This window comes from Perca flavescens, chromosome 6 (assembly GCF_004354835.1).
Source record: "Perca flavescens isolate YP-PL-M2 chromosome 6, PFLA_1.0, whole genome shotgun sequence".
Lineage (NCBI taxonomy): Eukaryota > Metazoa > Chordata > Actinopteri > Perciformes > Percidae > Perca > Perca flavescens.
This window is the reverse complement of record NC_041336.1, coordinates 8,174,251-8,194,849: the sequence shown is the minus strand read 5'-3', so window position 1 is coordinate 8,194,849 and position 20,599 is coordinate 8,174,251. Positions and strand designations below refer to the sequence as shown.

At 39.5% G+C, this 20,599-nt stretch overlaps 1 protein-coding gene across 1 annotated transcript; it reads right to left on the bottom strand.

Annotated features, from left to right (window-relative positions):
* Window positions 1-1,368: 1,368 nt before the first annotated feature.
* On the bottom strand, window positions 1,369-18,641 carry ctsk (cathepsin K). Its single transcript, XM_028579763.1, has 8 exons — window positions 18,534-18,641; window positions 17,213-17,336; window positions 12,862-12,984; window positions 10,463-10,615; window positions 5,007-5,225; window positions 3,345-3,510; window positions 2,390-2,498; window positions 1,369-2,183 (listed from the first exon to the last, which is right to left on the bottom strand). Exons 2-8 carry the CDS (start codon window positions 17,333-17,335, stop codon window positions 2,084-2,086), a joined length of 993 nt encoding a protein of 330 aa, XP_028435564.1. The 5' UTR covers window position 17,336; window positions 18,534-18,641; the 3' UTR covers window positions 1,369-2,083.
* Between the last annotated feature and the right edge of the window lie 1,958 nt (window positions 18,642-20,599).

Sequence of the window (20,599 nt, the reverse complement as noted above, 5' to 3'; positions counted from 1 at the left end):
TGCAGTGAGTCGTTGCAGGGATGTGTAGTTCTGGAGCAGACTGTAGGTCAAGAGGTGGTTGTGACCCGTGAGGATGCTGGGTGAAAGGCCAGCGCACTGCGTGGCAGTCAGCCAGATGTTGTCGAGGTCTCTGGACCAAAGTGGATGCACAGATGAAAAAAAAAAAAAAAACATCTACTACGAAATCAATAGGAATCATATAAAATATAAATAAATTGCTGAATATAAACATCCATTTATTCAGATTACTCTGTATATTATGGTAATGGACCCCTTACATACACATTGTGTGCAAGATTAAATTAATATATTGTATTATGCTTTGTACCACAGTTACACTAAACATTGTTTGATATGACTGTGGCAACATGGTAGCAAAATATAAACTGTAGAAAACCTAAGCTTGTATATCAATCCATTGTCTGTAAACATTTGAGACAAAATACAGAAGATTTTTTTTTACGGTACCATGGCATTAAAATTTCACTTTACGTTTTTTTTAACATTAATATGCGTTCCCCCAGCCTGCCTATGGTCCCCCAGTGACTAATGGTGATGGATGTAAACATAGCCCTAGGTATCCTGCTCTGCCTTTGAGAAAATGAAAGCTCAGATGGGCTGATCTGGAATCTTCCTTTTATGAGGTCATAAGGGGGAAAGGTTACCTCCCCTTTCTCTGCTGTGCCCGCCCGGAGAATTTGGCCCACCAATGAGAAAAAGAGACATCATGGCTTGAAAACAAGCAAAGCACGGCAGTTGGTCAAGACTACACCCCCACCCTCCACCTTAATAAAAGCATCCAAAAAGCAGCATGTCATAGGACCTTTAAGATGACATTTCACTATGCAAACAACTTTCTTTCTGGACAGGGAAAGAAATAAATCTCTTCACTGTAATTTGGACTCATGACATTTTCTGTTAAATTAATGAGAAGTTTCGGGATACATTTTGCATAATGTTTAATGGTGCAGACGTTTTTCAAACTGAAAGTACTTACTAAAGGGTCTGGCATAACAATCGGCTACTATAGCAGGGCACAGCAGGGTTTTTTTTTTTCAGCATTGTTCACTGCAGGGCTTGTAGTTTACAGGCACGTTTATTAATTCTTTTATTAATTTAAGAATAGTGTTGTAGTATACTTTTAGTATTGTGTCTGAGGATATACAGTATGTCATAATTATACAGCAGGTTTTGGAGGAATACTGTTAGAATATATGCCAGGTGCCACGTATTTAATGAACTATATGCAGCTAATTTAGAAATTCACAGGATACAATGTTATACTTAAACATTGTGCTATTTTAGTTTATTTTCAAAACTGTAGAGCAGCAGCGTTTCTTTGGATTAGTATGAATAATCAACGATGCATTCCATTTCAAAATGAAACCTTTATTCATAGAAAACATCAGTTTACAGTTTGATCATCAGAAAAGTGCTGAACAGAACAACAACAAAAATAAAAGTTGACATGATCAAGAGAAAAACTATTTCTAAAGGAACTGACTCTGCATCGACAGTAAAGGAGCAGCTCCCATTGCCCAGCAATGTTTCCAGTCACAATGAATTAAAACTCTGTTAGTTCTCACACAAACTGTAATAAAAACTAAAGGGACTTAAACTGTCACCGACTACCAGCCTTGTGTGAAAGGTTGGTTGTGTCTTTGGTTGGTTTGTAGATTTACTTGGCACTTTGGCACAAACCAACGTGTATTCTGGCTCAGGGTTACTAACACCAAGCCCTGGAGGTACTAAATGTGTTTATGGAGCAGACCACAGTGGAGGTCTGCTGGTTTAAAGATAAAAATAAAAAGTCTTAGGGGGTTCAAAGTGCTTAAAATAACTCAAGATAACCAAACGTCCTCATGAAACATTTTTAAGGACATTGGAATCCCAGAATCCCTTTTTATCACCGTGATAAATATATTCCAAAAGAGCCCAGTTTGAATTTGGAAAACCTTTGTAAACAAATTTCAATCTTCTGTTATTGTTTGTAGTGGTTGCTGACGTGTTGGAATGAACTCTGTGCACATGGTCAAGTGTATTTTTGTGTGTAGTAGTCTAAGCAAAGCCCCCCTCGTCCTCTTCACATGACGGGGTAGCTGGCGAGGTTGGCGATGCCGCAGGCGTTGCCTCGGTTACGTGCCATCATGATGTAGCCCTTCTTGCCCCAGGTCTCGCCCCAGCTGTCAGGGGAAAAAGACAAAAGATGACGACAGAGATGGAAAGAAAGATTCATGAGAGTTATTGAGCATCGCCAGAAGTCAAACAACAGCTCATCAGTTTGTCACTCGACAGAAAGCATCAAATCAACGCTAACAAACAGCCCGTTGTGTCATTTCGGCGGCCTTATGAGCCACCTGATGCTGTTCAGACAGGTGATGTGTCCCACCTGTTCTTGACGATCCAGAATTTCTTCCCCTTGGTGTTCACTCCGTAGCCCACTGCCAACACGGCGTGATTGATATCGTCTTTGTTACAGTTGGGGTCGTAGTAGACACCTGGTCACATGACGGAGAGGAAGAATAAGTGAGGAGAGATTCTGAGCTGGACGTGCATCCGTGAAACCAACACACATACAGATTTTATGGTCATTTCTCTTTTGAAAAATCGACTTGTGAAAATTGGGATTCTTACGGCAAGCACCTGTCCGGCTAAAATTCTTTGTATTAGTGTGTTTTTCATAGTTTTATTTATTTAACTGTTCAATGACATTTTCCATAAGATTTATTTTCCAACATGAAAGTAATTCAGTTTTAAAGCCCTCTCCATGCTGCCAGGAAGACAATTCTTGTTCATTTTCAAAGTTACAATCCAGCTCTGTGTCATATTTGTGTGGGCTGTGTGTTTAGATGGGCCGTGTGTGTCTGTCCTCCGTGGCGCCAGTGCACGGAGCTTGAAGCAACATTGGGTGTGCTGAAATTCCCCGGATGACGAGTTACAAGCTCTGCGCACTGGCACCACTCGCGGGAAAGCACACTGTTCATCGCCACACACTGCCAGCACTGCCATGACACAGAGCTGGATTGCCATCGGCAAAGTATCTCCTTTAGATTTTCATAAAATCAAGTACATTTTTGATGTAGTTTATGTTCTGTGATGGCTATTTAATGTATTTTAATTCACATATTATCTCCCTATATAATAGTTTTTATTGGTATTGGCAGAGCCTGCCATTTCCACTCTGGTTTTGTATTTATTGAGAGCTACACAGTAGCTATACACGATCGGTCATCAAAACTGCATCTACAAAACAAGAAAAACAGCCATCTTGGTGATTTTTTTTGTCAGTGGATCAGTTTGAAATCCGTCACCGAGTGATGAAAGAACTGAACATGATCACTGACCTCTCTGGTAGAACTGGAAGCTGCTCAGCGTGGCGTCGATGCCCACAGAGACTGGACCCACTTTAAACAGCGCGACAGCCAGCGCTCGCTCGTCGCCCAAGGGGATCTCCTTGTAGCCTTTGCACTGGGCTGCCATGCCTGATGAATTGTAGCGGCACGGCTCGTCCTGAACACAAACAAAGGAGGAAAAAAATATATTGAAATATTTGTTTCACATTTCTGTATTTGTTTGGAAAAGCAAATTAAAGCTCGAAGAAGCTATTTGCATGTTTACAACACCAAATAGCAGCAATTTGAATACAACAACTTCAACACTCAGAAATCCTCTTAGGTTACATCAGTACACAGCATGGTCATGGTCACAGCTCTGAATGTCTGTGACCATGATCATGCTAACTCTAACCCTAACCCTAAGCCTTAACCCCATTTGCCAGCCTGTGTCACATGCACATTTCACACGAGGGTCTGATCACAGCCATGGTACATTCCCAGTATCTAAACTTGCAGACTCACACAGTTGTACTTCCTTCTTGCACCAATAGATGACTAAAGAGGAAACTATGTTTACTTTGCATGTCAATGGGAGTTTCTTTCTTGTCATTTCTGCTAAATTACTGCTAAAAATATTGCCGCTGCTTGAAGGTGTAAACGGAATATGAATTTGTTCTTTCATTGTGTTCTAAAACGTGATAAGATGAAGTATGACATCCTGACCGCCAAGTGAGGAACCACTGACCACTTTGGTTTCAGTCTGTGTCTGCTGCTGTTTTGTGGTAAACAGCCGAGTTCTGGAAGTTGTTGTCATCTTGTTTTTTGTAAGACTGCTGGGTATTTAGTATCATTTAAAACCAGGTTGTTAAAGAATACCTGATCATTTTGAAGTTGGAAGCAACAGCCGCTTAGCTTAGCATAAAGAATGGCACCTTGTTTTTCTTATGGGATTAAACAGGTACATTGTGTCAATAAGTGAGCTTTTAAGGTGCTTGTAGGTGCTTTTGTTGCGTTTCGACAGGGAAGGGCTGAGCTTCTGCTGCTTTAAAGCTGCGGGAGGGTTAAAGGGTTGCCACAAAAAGAACGTGACAATTGGCGCCAAAATTCGCACTCCATCTTTAATTTATAAGTATGAAACATATTTTAAGGGGACTCAGGGACTGCGTGTATGTCCATCGCTAATAAACGTTTATAAATCAGTTTGGATGTCATAGAAAAAAGACATATTTCCACGACTTACCTCGAATCATTATGTTTTTAACTCTTCTTCAGTTGGCTATTGAAGTAATTCAGTGATAGCTGTCTGTACATCCAGGGGTACATTGCAAACACGACCTGCTGATAGCTAATCCTCAGTGTCAGACTTTGCAATCCGCTGGCTGGGCATCGATACTTCTTGTTTTGGTTTGTGGCCACAGAACAAGATGTTGTCAAACCAACGTGTAAGAGAACGAGCGTTAACACGTTACAGGAAAGAGAAACGAACATTCAAGAATGTGGCGGACCGCAGTTCCTGTGCACGCTTTACCTCAGTCTCCGGACATGTGATACTTTATTAAGATGACTGGAAGTTTGTTTGGGCAACACATTGACCACATGAAGTGAAAGATTGAGATAAGCATGTTTCTTGGATAATTTCACACAGTATGTCCGGCATCGAGGCTCGTTTACCTCTCCGATGTACGGGTAGGCCGCCTCAGAGTCGATGCCTCCGTTTTCCTGCACGTAGCGGAAGGCGTTGGTCATGTATCCTCCTCCGCAGCCGTCGTTCTCTTTGACGCAGTCCACCAGGTTCTGGGGACTGAGGTCCACCAGTTTCCCTGTCGCTTTGGCCAACTGGCCCTCGAGGGCCCCGGCCGAACTGAAGGCCCAACAGGAGCCACAGGCACCCTGTCATGAGAGGGTGAAAGTTAAAGTCTCACTGATGATAACTTAGCAGACATTGGGAAGGAATTAATAAACAGAAATGCATGAAAAACTAGAGTTTTGACTAGAGGGGTTGGATGATGATAGTATTACTAAATTGTAAGTACATTACTATCCAGGCAGGCAGGCATTTATGTAAATCACAGAAAAGAAGTATGACCAAACAGAAAATCAGATTAGCAAAGTCCACAGCTGTTTTTAGATTAGAGCTGAAACTATTAATTCAATTCTATTTTGATAATTGAGTCATCGTTTGAGTCACTTTTTTTTTTCTAGCCAAAATGCCATACATTGTTGTAGCTTCTCAGTCGTGAAGATATGCTGCTTTTCTTTGTCATGTATGAAAGTAAAAAGAATATCTCTGGGTTCTGAATTGTTACTAAGTGAAAACAAGCAATCTAAAGACGGCACCTTGGGCTTTAGGAAATTGTGACAGACATTTTTCTAAATATTCTCTAGACTATTCAATAATGAAAACAGCACCTTAACACCACATTAATATCTCATCAGCCTGAGGGAAATCAAACTGATAAATGAGACATGAAAAATAATTCTGTCTTCTCCTCTGTGTCCACTGGCAGGCAGACTTTGACAGCTTTGCTTCTAAAGACATTTGTGTTTGTTGGATAAAACTGTCACTTTTTTGAACAGGCAGTTGGAGAGGTGCATGACACGGACATCATGTTTTAAGCTAACTCAGCGATTAAAACCGCATTCTAAGGTCATCTGTACATGATAAAACCCTATAGTATAAAATATCCATATGCATGTTCAATTATTTTCAGTGGATTAGGAATAAAGTTTTAGAGGCAAATTCTGACATTGTTAGACACATATACAAGGGGTCACAAGCAGTGGGAGGTGTCCTAAATACCGGTGGGCTAGAAAACCAACAATAGTCACTAGTGACCGACTTTCACATTTCCCAGTAAGAGGGTAGTAAAGGGGTCTTCAACGTTTTTTTAGGCCAAGGACCCCTTAGCTGAAAAAGAAATGGAGCAGGGACCCCTTACTAAATATATTGTAAAAAATTGAGTTGCAAATTAAACAGGGCCTACTATAACGTGTAGGACAAGCCTTTACACATACCTTTTTATGGCACATACAATACTAAGCTCTTAAAATGAAAATTGTTGGCATATTCATGTATTTATACATCATGTTTTGTTAAGCTCAACTGTATTTGTGGATGGCTACCTTATGGCTACCGTAGCTATAGGCCAGTAAGCCGTATCATCAATGATGTGGATATGATGAATTAATGTTGATGTATATTTTCAGCTGTTTTTTCTTTAAACCCATAAACAATAATTTGGCGTCCCCCCTAGGGGTCCCGGACCCCCCTGTTGAAGATCTCTGGTGTAGTGTATTTAACTATAGGTACTTTTACATCCCACTGAAAAGGCCAATACAACGTGGCCCAAACCAATATTTCAGTCTAGTCCAGGCCTAGCGCAGCTATTTGAGTTTCACAATAAACATCCTCTCATTTCACATCTCGCAAATATAATTAGGACATTCCAATTGTTAATCCTGTGTTCCTTTTAAGAACAGGATGTCCGTCCTGTGCTGCATGGAGAACCGAGCTGCTAGTGTTCACTCTCTCTCAGTCATGAAGTAATAAAACACCTTCGGAGTCGTTGTCTGACTATAAATTCTTGCCTGGCTTTGAGTTAAAACACCTCTGCTGCTCCTCTTCCTCCTCCTCATGGGAACACCCTGCTGCTTCGGAGTTGCTCCAATTAAAAAGTTTGTAAATGTGTAATCACGTCATTTCACCGGAGGATGTTCTGATTGAGGCTTTGAGCTCTGGAATTTGCCTCAAAACAAACAAAACATCAAAATGTACAATTCAGTCCTCATAAAAGGAGCTGGGGAGGAAGCAGCAGAGTTGTTAGTATGCACAGAGTGCAGTCAGTCTGCTGCATAATTCATTAACAACAGGAACAGAGGAGCAGATCAATATATCCTCTTTACAGCTGCAGTTTGGTTGGCATCCACCAGAGGGTAACGACGCCTTGCACACAAACTGACTTTGCAGTTATTGTTATTATCCCATTGTTGGAAGTGAAAATAAAAATCTAAATTGTTGTCTAAATTTAAAACAATCTGAAATTAATATTTCTTTAACATGTTTGGAGTTTTCATCCTTTCGGTTGGCATTGTTATATATTGTAAATCTATTTAGACTGAAATACTATAACAAAAGCATCTTAAAGCTTCGTCTTTCTAATTGAAACACAAACTAAAAGCATGCTTATATTTTTCCCTGATGAAACCAGCTACAATCTATTTTTCTAAAATGTTTGGAATGCTCATAATTTTTGTTGTGGTGCAGGGTAAAAAAAAAGAAATCCTGACTAATTATACGCCTAACTGGGAGTAAATAAATGTATAGTCTGGATGTACGTTTCCAGGATAATGTTCCGGCGTTGTTGTGTGTTGCCGTTGTCTTACTCCGTTCTCTTCGGGGAACAACAACAAACTTCGAGCTAGCAAGCTAGTAAATTGCAAGTTTTGAAAAAGTTTTGGATCATGCCACAAGACAGGCCTGCTTGGTTCTTTCGAGCAATGATTGTGAAGATTTACAAAGGATATGTTCCACCAACACAAGTTCCTTCCCGAGGCTATTTGCAGAGCCACCGTCTCTGCGAGCGGAGCTTAGCGCCCCCTAACGCTAACCCTTGTTTAAAGAAATGCAGAACACAGAACATTTTTCTTCTCCTATCATGGAATGTATGTGTGGAGGAGCCAGACCTTACTCTGCAGCGCTGTGGAGATAGGTCCGGCAATGCGAGACTAATAAATGTACAAAAGAATGTATGCATTTGCATCACTAGAAAACTACTGTAGACCTCAAAGTCAATAAAACTAAAATAAAAAATGTAAAACTCAGCAAATAAAAAAATCACATTGAAAATGAAATACTAACCCTGCCAAGCCTTCATGGACCTTTTTCACAGCAGACATTTTGACTTGTCATAGTAGGAAGTATTTCAGTGAGTCAGCATGAACAATAACAGGGCCTCTCCTAAGTAGAATGCAGCCATCAGTATTGGTTTTGAATACACCTGTGCTTTTCCTACTATGACATGTCAACATGTCTGCCGTGAAAAAGGTCTATTGCTTCACTTTCAGCGGTGATCTTCATTCGATACAGTAGCACAACATTCTGCTGCTAATCTGCCTGCTAGCAGAAAGAACAGATGCTCACCATGTTTCAATCCATCTACTTCCCGTTCTGCTCAACTCTTGTTTACATAAATAAGGCCGGCTGTCCGATCCACTCATAATGACTAATTACTTTAATGACTAATCATGCTTTTGTTTTCAAAGTCCATTAGCAGTGAGAACACGCTGTTTCCTCCGGCAGGTTACACTAACTGGGATTGTTTGCTTCCTTTACTTTTCTGGAGCATGAGGGAAGTTGGAGGATATGATGAAGGAGGTTTCCAGGTAATTTATTTTAAGATCCTTTTGAGAAAGTATTCACCACATACTCATAATGTCATTCAGCCCTTTGTAAGGTACTGCTGCTCTCTGGAGAGTGCTACCGCACCACTCGCACAGGTTGAGGATATTTTTCAAATTCTAAAAATCTAATTAGCGATAAATACAAAGGCTTTTCACTGTTGGGTGTATCTCCAGGACGAGCTCCCAAACTCATTCAATTAGTTTGTAATGATTTCATTAGAATAGATTAAAGAAACATGAAGATAAAGGCTGAATAATATGGAGGTACAAGGTGTCTGTTGTAAAATATCAACATGTTTATAGCGTTTTCCCAATTGTGCATAACCATTTTAATATGTGATTTGTATAATGTTCAGGTAATGAATACTTGCTTAAGATACATGCTGTATTTCTTATATAATATTTCAGTTACAGTTTAGTCTTTTTTTCATATGTTCCCAACTGATGTCATTATTTTTGCATCTGCCTGCAACAGCCACATTTCCCCACAGAAAGCAATGAAGTCCTGTGTTTCCTTCTTAGCATTTTGCCTGGAAACAGCCTCGGGAATTTCTTTCTCCCCAAGACCTCAAACAAACACCATCACATGCCTAAACCCAACTGAACTCCTATCTGACCATTTCTATCTTCTATTTCCGTTAACTACTGATGGGACTAACAGCTACAAAAATACAATAACTTCCTCCATTGTGAGATACTCACTGTTCCTGTTTTGATAACAGTGAACAATGACTCATTATTTTTTCGTATGAGTCTAATGTCCTCTCATTTCCCAGGTGTTTGGTTTGTTTGTGCTTACAGAGGTGAAATTCTTTCATCACGTGATTGATATTGGTAATTGATATCACATGTTCAAACTTTTTATTACACAAGCTCTGTCCTTGTGTTCTCATGAATTGTTTGGTTCATTGTCATACTTCCTGAAAGTCCAGTTTCTCCACTAAGTTGCTGGTGGCGGGATTGAAGTTGGCACACAAACAGGTGTTTGCACATGAATTAACTTTGCTTTAATTTTAGCTACCGATGTAGGATAAGAGTCGACCTGCAGGACTTTCCAGCGGTACCCTGGACTCACCAATACATTACTCTTGGACTATTACTGCTCATGCTTACCCATTGTTCCTATTTATTATGACCTTACCATTGAAAAGCTTATAGGAGCTGCTATGAATCAATCTTTAGCTGAGGGACTTAAGCAGGTTTGCATTCCCCAAACTAAGTAGTTTGTCTTCATCTTTGAGGTCTTTTCTTATTTTTTGAAATAATTTTTTGGGCCTTTTTTCCCCTTTATTTGATAGTGACAGTGGATAAACATGAAAGGTGGGAGAGAGAGATGGGGGATGACACGCAGCAAAGGGCTGCACGTCGGATTCGAATACGGGCTGCTGCAAAGGACTCAGCCTACATGGGGGGGGGGCATGCTCTTACTGGGTGAGCTAGAGGTCGCCCCATCCTTCAGGGCTTTTCTCTCGTAAATCCGAAACATATGCTTTATTGGAAGTGATTTCAAATAATATATATTTAGTTTTTAGAAGAGGCTGTTTCAAAGGTGACCAACTGGAGTCTAAGAACTACATCATTTGATCTGCGGCAGGGTTTTCTCCCAGAAAGCCGCCAAAAAAACAATCAAACTCATGAACTGTACACAGTAAAAATGAATAATTGTCAGTTTTTACTACATATTTGGGGGTTGAGACTCGTATAGCTTGTACTAGTTGATCTCTGACCTGGTTCTTCACTGCAGTCACCATGCCCTTCTTGCGGTAGTCAACAGATTTGGGAAGCTTGGACACCTGGTCGTCCAGAGCCATGGTGAAGCTGCGCTCGCTGTTCATTGGGACGAGCAGGCCCGTCATCTTCTCGGACACTTCCTCTGACGTCTGCATGCACAGAGACACAGTTAACAGTTGACATCGAGTTTTAGGTTTCAGGGATGTTTCTGAACGCTCTTGTTCGGATTTTGAAAACAAGAGTGATCACACACATTACAAGAAACAAAGCGTGCAGGTTTAGGGTTACATGTTGCACCACTCTGACAGTAGACGGTATAACACTTTCCTTAGTTACTGACATAACCGATAGAATAGAAATGTTTTGCGACACGAACAAGAGAAGTCAGGGAAAGAGGATTTATTTTTAGTCTTAAGACAAGAACAAGTAAAAGAAGATATGGCAACGGGAGGATTTGATTCAGCAGGGTGACGGAGGATGAAAAGTATTTCATGAAGAGATGGGTTTAATAGTTTACTCCAAAGTGAAATGTCATTTTTCTGTACAGTACAAGTGTCAAAAAGTGACACCAGAGGGGCACAAATGTTCACATAAAAAATGCTACAAGATGTACAAAACAACGACATAAAAAGAAGAAGCAGACGAGAAGGATATGAAGAGCAGAAGAGGAATAAAATAAGTGAGTGTTGTTTGCTGGCTGTCACAATGAAACTGCAGGTTATACGCTATTAGGCAATTATTTTTTAAATCCTGCCATTTTTTATTATCAGAAATGCCCCGGTGCTTTCATTACAGCTTAGTCTGCAAGCAGAGGGTTCATTAACGAGACCATCTGGTTATTTCTTTCATTTCACTTAAGTGCTTTCAGCCATAATGAAAATGGAAACACATCCTTAATTTCACAGTCACCTGTTTCTACGTTAACAATGAAATTGGCCATTTATCCAGAATTCACGGAGGTGTATACATGCTCCTATCACTAATAAATGGGTTCAAGCACTGGCATGTTTTTTTACACATCTTGCCTTCCGCCCATTATTGATGTACAGCTTGTTAAAGCCGGCATCTTGATGCAAAAACAACCATCAGTCATGACCTGCTCTGATACACACACACACACACGTCACTGACTACAGCTAAATTTAAGGACACCAAACCCATTTTTCACCTCAATGGGCTGCAACATGCTTGAGTGAAACAAACAACAAAGAGGACAGCAGCTAAAACGCACAACTGCTGAGGAGAATATGAATCTTTGACACTTAGCGGCTGGTTTTCAGTGAATTTTTTTTTTTACTGCAAATGCGAATTTTCGCTTATGAATACTTAGCAGACAGATCAATTGTTCCATGCTACAGTTGTTAATGGTAACTGTATCTCAGACTGTAGCTGAACATGCGTAAGTGCTGGTTGATCTTTTAGAGTTGCAACCATTAGCTAATGGACAGACAATGTATTGGCAACTATTTTTTATAATCAAATAATTGTTTCAGGCTTTCTTTAAGCAAAAATGCAAAACATATGCTGGTTCCAGCTTCTGGAAAGTGAGGATTTGATGCTTTTCTTTGTCGAACATGAAAGTTCCGGGAATGTCTTTGGATGCTGGGGTATCCGACAGATAAAACAAGATATTTTAAGTTGTGTAATTTCACTATAAAATAATCAGCATATTAATCGATGAAAAGAATTGCTAGTTGCAACTCCGTTCTTTGTTTGTTTGCTATATCTGGGAAAACGTAAATGTGTGATATATGATCAGATCCTGATGCCTGTGAATGGCAAACATGTGGTAGTGTAGTTCCATGCCATGACAGTTGGTAGTTTTTTTACTTCATTAACCTGAAACAACTGTCTGGTGTTGGCACCACAACAGCTGGGCTGAGCCAGTGATATCATGGATTAAAAAAATGATAAATTACTGACTTGATCGCATTTGGTGATTAAGCTAAAACTGTGCTACAACATGCTGTTACTGGATTGTGAAGGAACCAAGCTGGACTATTTTAAAAATGGATTTCTGTCATTGTATGCTTTTCATTTCCGTGTCAGTTGATACTTGGTGTGCTATATACTACATGATCTTTCAAGATGATCACTAGGTCAGTTTAGCTGATTACTGTGCCATGATTTGGTCACATGGACACATGTCAGACTATCCTTCAAACATCAACCAATCATTGCTTGTGTTTTTCTTTAATTGCATGACATGCAGAAGTGATCAGGTAGGAGAGGCCTGAAATAGTCTTCTGGGAGCAGAAATGTCAAAACCTATGGTATCTGTAGCACCACAGAGCAGGTTTCAAAATGATGTGAAAGTACACAAAAGAAGGCAAACAATCCCTAAAAAAACGATGTGAAATGTGGCCTAAACCATGCAGGACCGCCTCAGACTCACCATGTCGCCCAGGTGGTTCATCCCCATCTCGTAGGAGTGCATGCCCAGTGCTGCCTCCTGGTTGTGGGCTTCAATCATAAGCATGTTCTTTTCCCAGATGGCCCTGCGAATCCCCTCTTCATCCTGAAACAAAGTCAAAGGATTATGGGATACTGCGGACCGGTTGTGTCCTCCAAATTGAGACAAGTTCAGACAAGGCTTTAAATGTTTTATGGTACATTACGTCTAGAAAAATGAACTTTGGAGCATCCAGTCCCTTAACATGGTCCCAGTAATGGAGTCATTGGTAGCCATTTCTTTTTTTTACCTCATGGGCTTCATGAAGAGATCATAACTATTTCTCAATGTTAAGTTTTGCGTTCCTTCCTTCCTTCCTTCCTTCCTGCCTTCCTGTGTTAACTCCTGACAGCTCAAAGAAATTAATCTGGGCAAGTAGGCCAAATTTACGTTTTAATTAGCATAGAAAGGAAGGTTGTCTGTGTTACAGCCCCATTTCATTAATTAGGCCAATTAAACCAGTGCACGATCACCTAACAATCTTCCCTAGTGCAGCTTATACAGCAACATAACTGTCCAATGCAATTGTAATTTGAGGTAAATATTGCTTTGTCCTTTATTTTGAGAGTATCTGCATTTCATCAGCACTACACGTGTCTATTATGTGCTAAGAAAGAGACTGATTTACATTTCGTCGTCACAATATGGGAATAAGATAGAGGCAAGAGCTTGGTTGATTACCTAAAAAACATCCATGCTCTGCTTAATATTCGGAGTCTTAACACCATTAGCATAACTACAATCATTATTTCTATCTTGATATCCATTCCAGTAATGAAAAATGCAAATGATGCAGGGAGACTTTGATTCTATTACAGTGATGTCAGTTCAAGGAGGGTTGAATTAGAGGGACTGTTGGAGGAATACTGATTGAAATCAGAGAGAGAGAGAGAGAGAGAGAGAGAGAGAGAGAAGAGAGAGAGAGAGAGTGTCTTTTCTGCTGACTACACAGTAATAATACACCACATAATGACCACATGAACACACACATTTGAATAAATAATACATGCATGTTCACACAGATACAGATAGAAACAACATCAAACACAAACCTTCACATACTGTACTTAAACCCAGGCCACTGTAGATAAACTGCACGCACGCACGCACGCACGCACGCACGCACGCACGCACGCACGCACGCACGCACGCAGAGTTGTGGAGTGGTGACCTCTAGCCAGAGGTGGAAAGCAGAGGGATAACAGATGCTCAGTGAGCGCTCAAGAACTAAATCTATCGTTGGCTCTGACTTAACACCAACTAAACTACATTTTCTTTCTTCTATGCAGCCAGGAGCTAGAACAAAAATATTAATAAAAAAAAAGAATACTGGGAATTTTAGCGTTCAGAGAAACTGTGAAAGGAGGGTAAAATATAGAGTCGGAGGTGAAAGGATTTTCCACTGTTGGACATCTGTGACAGCAGCTGACTGCTATATGCAAAACAGTACGATATCAAAACTACTGGCTTAAGTTAACCTCAATTAAAACCTCAATAAGCACGTTTATAATGCCTGTATTTGCCTGGTTAAAGCCAAAATAGTACCCCCTGAATCACACTAGAAAAAGTCAGTTTGTCAAAAGTGGGTCTACAGCCTTTTGGAAATTAACATTTCTGAATTACTGGCTAAGGATGAGAAAGATAAAGTGACTTCTCATTGTGCATGTCCTGCTTTACTTTTGGTTCTCTGTTCTCCATCTGTCTTGTTACTCGGGGCCAAAACAAGGAAGTAGAGCAACCAGTGCCACCCTTACATTTCTTATTTTTGCAGTCTGCATTATTGAGGCTCATTGTTAAGAGCCTATTGTGTTTCTAGTGAAAGACCGACATGATGACACATTTTAACATATGTGTTAAGGATTTACAATTAATGATGTTAGATAACACTCTACCTTTTAGAGAGGAAGTAGCTGCAGTGTGTTGTGGACACATAATACACACATCTCAATCAGTCTGGTTTTGGTTTCTCTTGTATTGGTAGACATTAGTGATGTGGCAGGCATCTCTTCTTTCTCATCAGAATTAAACCAGAAATAATGCTCTTTTAAAAATTGAGTCCTGCTTTGTAAAATGGTTTGAGAGGTGCAGGACATCTGCCAATTGACAGTGACTCATCATTCATTTTCTTATTTTAATTATGTTGGTGGGGATTTAAACGCTGTAGATCTCAACTAGAGCAAAACATGACAATATGTGAAACCAGGTTTAAGTAACATCTGGTGAATTGATTATCTCTTCCGTAATGGATTCGCTTATGATAGCATTTATAAAACCTTGGCACACAGACCACTTTTTGACCAGCTAATATGCCCTACATTGAGTTAAAGGAACAAATAAACACAGTACTTGATTGATGTTAGAGGAAGATAATGGTCTCGGTTTGGAACCATGCAAACCCTGGTTCCTTGGTGCTGATGTCTTGCGCATTATATGGGATGGGATATCCAATCACCTCCCAATTTCTACACTACATCATCCTGGCAGCAATTGTTTCTTTGGAAAAAGTATTTGGGAAAACAAATTAGTAATACGCCTCCAGCATATAAATGGAATTTATTGAGGGGACAGGATTCATTAACTCTATTTGTTGGGGCACTTCAAAAAATGGTCCCTTTACCAATCACCACTAGTTATTCCTTTACCATTTGAGCAATACATTGGGACAAGGATGCCCACAGCACATATATTTAACCTATTGCCTCTAAAATACACTAAAAGACATCTCAGATGTCCCAGTTGGTGCTAATAATCACATAAAATCTATAACTATATGCTGATGATATAATACTATCCACGTAAACACCACAAATAAAAGCATCTACACTTGAACAATCTCAACATTTTGGCAGACTGGCAGCCCCAAATAATTTAGAATACATTCTGACAGTACAACTTCACTACATAATGAAATGGATAAAACCCAATTACAGTAGTTCTTTGATACAAACAAAGATGTTCTGAAGTAACAGCAATCCATGAATCCCCTCCTACACATCAGTAATTTTAATATTCTATAAACAAAAGGCAGCAAACTTGTAACAACATCTACAAATCATTTAGGTCTGGTCAAAGTCTACTGTAACTCATCCACTTTCCTATCTGGACTAACCTTTTACCTTGCTGTATTTATCTTGATGATTTTACATTCAATCCATATACCCTCCATCTCTATTTTCATCTTTGAAATTAAAAAGGAAGAATGAGCTATTTAAATAATGTAATGACAAAATAAGACCCCACACATGCAACTAACATACAACACAGAATGTTGGCAAAACAACAGAACAATAAAGCCAGCCAAATGGAGATTTGGTATAAGTTACTTAAACCTCATATGAGGTAGATCTACTCTGTTTAATGTTCTCTCAACAGAGCTGCATACTCCCAAATAAATATCCACCAGACTGGCGACAGCAGAAACAGACCAGCTGAGAGAGAGGAGACTAACACTGAACTGACTGGCCGTTAAATTGAGTCAGCTGTAGACAGACGGTGAGTCAAACACAAAGACGTCCAAGAGGGAACACAAAAAGCCTAAAGACAGAAAGAAGAGCTTGATGAATGCACACATCTGTACATTTGTATACAGACACAGCTAAGAGGGTAAAGTCAGTAAAACTTTCAAAATAAATGTTCTAATAAAAGACTATGAGAAGGAAAACTGTACAGTAAACAACTGCGGTGCGCTTTATCTCTAGAACAACTGAGACTCCAGCAATAATGAAAATGTTGTATGACAAATATGACATCTTTTCCCATTAATGTCAGTGTGATCTTTCCCTCTGTCACTCAACTGCTCCCCTGTTCCCTGTACTTATTTTTGAGAGAACTTCTACAAAAGATAAAAAGGGCATGGTGCAATCCTTGAGGAATTTGCAACGCTGCAGTTCTGAGTATTTTGCACACAAAGTCAGATTTGTATGTCAGGATGTGTACACGTTATTGGTACATTTCTTTTAAGGAAAATGTAGTCTGTCGAAATCCCATCTTGAGTTCAGATGTGAGTTGCAGTTAATAAAATACCAGGCTTCGCCACAAAAGAACAGATTCATTGAAGTATGCAGCTTATTGTACATGTTTTCACAGTCAAGCATAAAGTTGTGCAACCACGCTTTCTCCAGTTGAGGCAAAGATCCCAAAGCAAGTCATAAGAGACTGTCTTCAGGTAGGTTTTAAGAAGTGGAATCACTGTGGTTTTAGATATTGGTATGGTTATGATGTGCAACAAATTGATTTTTCTAGGATAAGGGTGTTTGGCTAAACTTTCAAACAGTACAGACTGGGAGAGACTTACCAGGCCATTGTATTCTCTCCTATGTGTGGTCTTCCACTGTTCCCACTGGTTGTCCAGAGAGGCTTGATCCAGGTGGCTTAGAGCTGAGGCCGCCAGCAGCAACACGCACACACACTGCAACATCCTGAAAAAACAGCACATACAGTAAAACCTGTGTTGAATATTGACTGGAATTTGTTTTCAGTGAAGTGTGAGAGTCCAACCCGCTACAATTAACAAAAAGATAAGTAAAATAAACATCACTTTGTATGGGTTTCTGTGGACTTGTGTGGACTTTAGATTTCCAAAGAAATGTTCCAACAGCTGACATTGCAGATAAAACCTGCATCCTGTCGTTCGTCAGCAGATTCACGCTAAACATATGAGTAGCAGAAAACCACACGGAGAATCAAACTCCAGTGAGCTAAATACATGTAGGTTAACTTTTTGTTGTTTTGTTGGAAAAGTTCACGTGCGCTCTCATCAAGGATTCTCGGTAAATTTTTCAAGTGCAGTCCGTTTTTTCCGCCATCTGTCATTTGTCAGTTTCTCCCTGTTTCTCTCGTTTTATTACATCCTGCCGTTGTTTCCAGTAAAGGCCAACAACCTGTAACATTTAACTAAACTGAACACAGAAAACTTCCTTTCACTTTGAGGATGTGTGAACTGAGCTGCTTTACAATGTCTGCTTCCTACACACATTTATTATAATTAGTCTGGTTTCACCCTTAGATGATTTGATGGAAATGACATGATTTAAATAACACCATGTCATGATCTATGCAAATAATTTACAGCAACTTGTGTTGTCGCAGTATGACTGTATTCTCATTGTGGTTGTTTCTTTTTGCTTTAGAAATTACACCATTAATCAATATTTAAATATATATGTTTTCATATGTCTCTTGTTGTACGCCACATTACATCTGAAGAGGTCAAAATAGCTCCCAGTTAAGGCTGCAGCTCTGACTACCAAAACTCTTTCTATTAAGGTGCAACTGGGTCAAAATCATTCTCTAATCCTAATCCTATTAAGACTTTCTTAGCTATAAAAAGTACTTCTTGTATCTGAACCTTAATTCAAAGGGAGTCAAAGAGTCAATCTCAAAGTCTATACTAGTAAATCAGTGCCTGTAATGAAAACATTTCTGTTTAGCTTTAGTTCAGTTCAGCTCAGTTTCATGCAAGTTGTTTTCAATTTAGTGCAACAGTGCAGACATTACTACAACTCAATTGAAATCCTTTTAGACTGATTCTTACAAACTCTAAAACTAACCTTGTTCGAGAGAAGCAATTCACAAAACTGAAAGTAAAATTTAACGTAGTAAACAACAAACTTTACCTCAAGTCCAAAAGTCAAACAGTTTGGTGAAGTTCCCCGAGTGCAGCGTCGTCTTCTACTGTCAAAGTAAGACAGGGTGTGAGTTTTTATGGGTTGGAGTTTGAGGAAGTAGCATACGCTGGGAGCTCCAGCAGTCTGGGGAGGAGTTTCCTTGTTTTTCCAGTCAGGGGAATTACATCTGGTTTCACTTTAATAGCAAAGATCCCTAAAACAGATGATGTCAGGTGTCGAATTACACACCGTCTGAAACTCACACAGAGCCTAGCACTGAACTTAGCACCCTGCTGCATTCTGGGGCACTGCTTGAACAGTGAATGCTGTTGTATTTTTAAAGATTGCATCTTGAACTATATTCTTATCCTAACCTCAAACATCACTTGTATTATGTATCAGAACATGGTAAAATATGAACAGGTGCTTAGTTCTTGGCTTTAACGTACAATAATCAATATGATGGTTGTATGGTTTGGAGGACTTGTTGCACTATGATGCACTGGTTCTTACCAGGCTTACCAGTTTAAGAGCACACATTGGCATGGCTTACTGCATCTACATGGAGTCAAACCAGTAGGAGAAGTCAAAATGTCTGCCATCTTTTGTTTCAGGCTAAGCCAAAAACTTGTTCCACTCAGGTTCCCACAGCAAATTTCTAATGGATGTTTTGATTGTTTGGTTGTTTTTTAAGGAATAAGTAAATTGAGAAAGTCAAAGCGTCATGTCCGGACCTCTGTTCCACTGTAATTCAATGCAATATGTCATTCAGCATTTATTTTATCTTTTACTTTACCAATACAAAACTTGCTATGAGAAGTTGAAACCTTCTCTGTTCTATATTTTGCAGAATACAACGTTTTTAGGCTTATGTTAAACACTTTATCTGCATTAATTGAGAACCAAGTACAGAAAAAGCATTGGAAATGTGATGGTATAGGATACAGAGAATAAGTAAATGTGACGGTTTTTGTGTATTATGATGTTCCATCATGAGCAGCGACATTTTATTACATTGTGGAAAGGCTGATGTACAAACAAAACAGATAGACATCTGTGTCTTTCCATTACAGACTCTGTTGGTAAAAAACACCGTACATGAATAGATAAGATTACAAAGCCTTTAGTTAAGTATTCTTGGCTGACATCTGCTCATTTATACCAGTTGTGAATTTTGCCCCGAACATTATTGAAAAACAATATTAGTAATTAAAGGCTGGCATTCAAACATGTTGCATATTTTAGAAGAAGAGCATAGACAGATTGAACAAGACATATCAGACCTCGATCACAAGCGTTAACTTTTTCAAATAAATGTCCCATGACAGAGCCAATATAGATCTTTGCAAAATGTATTTTCTTTGATGTGTGTGATTGGATTTTGGTGGATGTACTTCCTCGTGCAGTGAGTCAACAGTCCTATGTGTGTCCGGTCTGTGTGTATATATGAACACGTTGTGTGACTCCTATAGTCATACAGCAGTCATACCAGCATGTAGTCATCTATCTAAATATAAGAACGTCCCGTGTACCTCATATGTCCAATGATACATGGCTGTGTTGCAGCAGGTTACTCACAAATGTAATGAGATCTGAATGAGCTATAAATGAATGGGGAGGCTTTTGTGGTATTACAGATAAGTTCACCAACACCGCTGATTATTCAATACCAATGAGCCCTTAAGTAGATGCTTTTATGTGAAGTGATGATTTATAATACAATGAGTTTTTAGTGGGCCTGACTTCACTGTGTTGGTTCTGTGGCAGAATCTAAACCTGTGGAAAACCAGATTGTGATATAGTCTGATTTTACACAGGTTTGGTTTTCACAAAGACATCTGTCCGTAATCCTCCAATATATGGGGCTGCAGTAGTTGAGTCCGCAGCCAACCTGGAACCCATTGGCTCTCGGTCTGTCGACGATTTAGCCTCTGTGGACAATGGCCAATATTGAAGGGATTTCAGGGGAAATCCAGGCTAAGATGTTCTCTTTCTTGCGCTGGTCATTTTTTACAGTTCAAGATACAGATACATTAAGATAAAGCTAATAAAGAGCTAAATCGTCAGCAGACAAT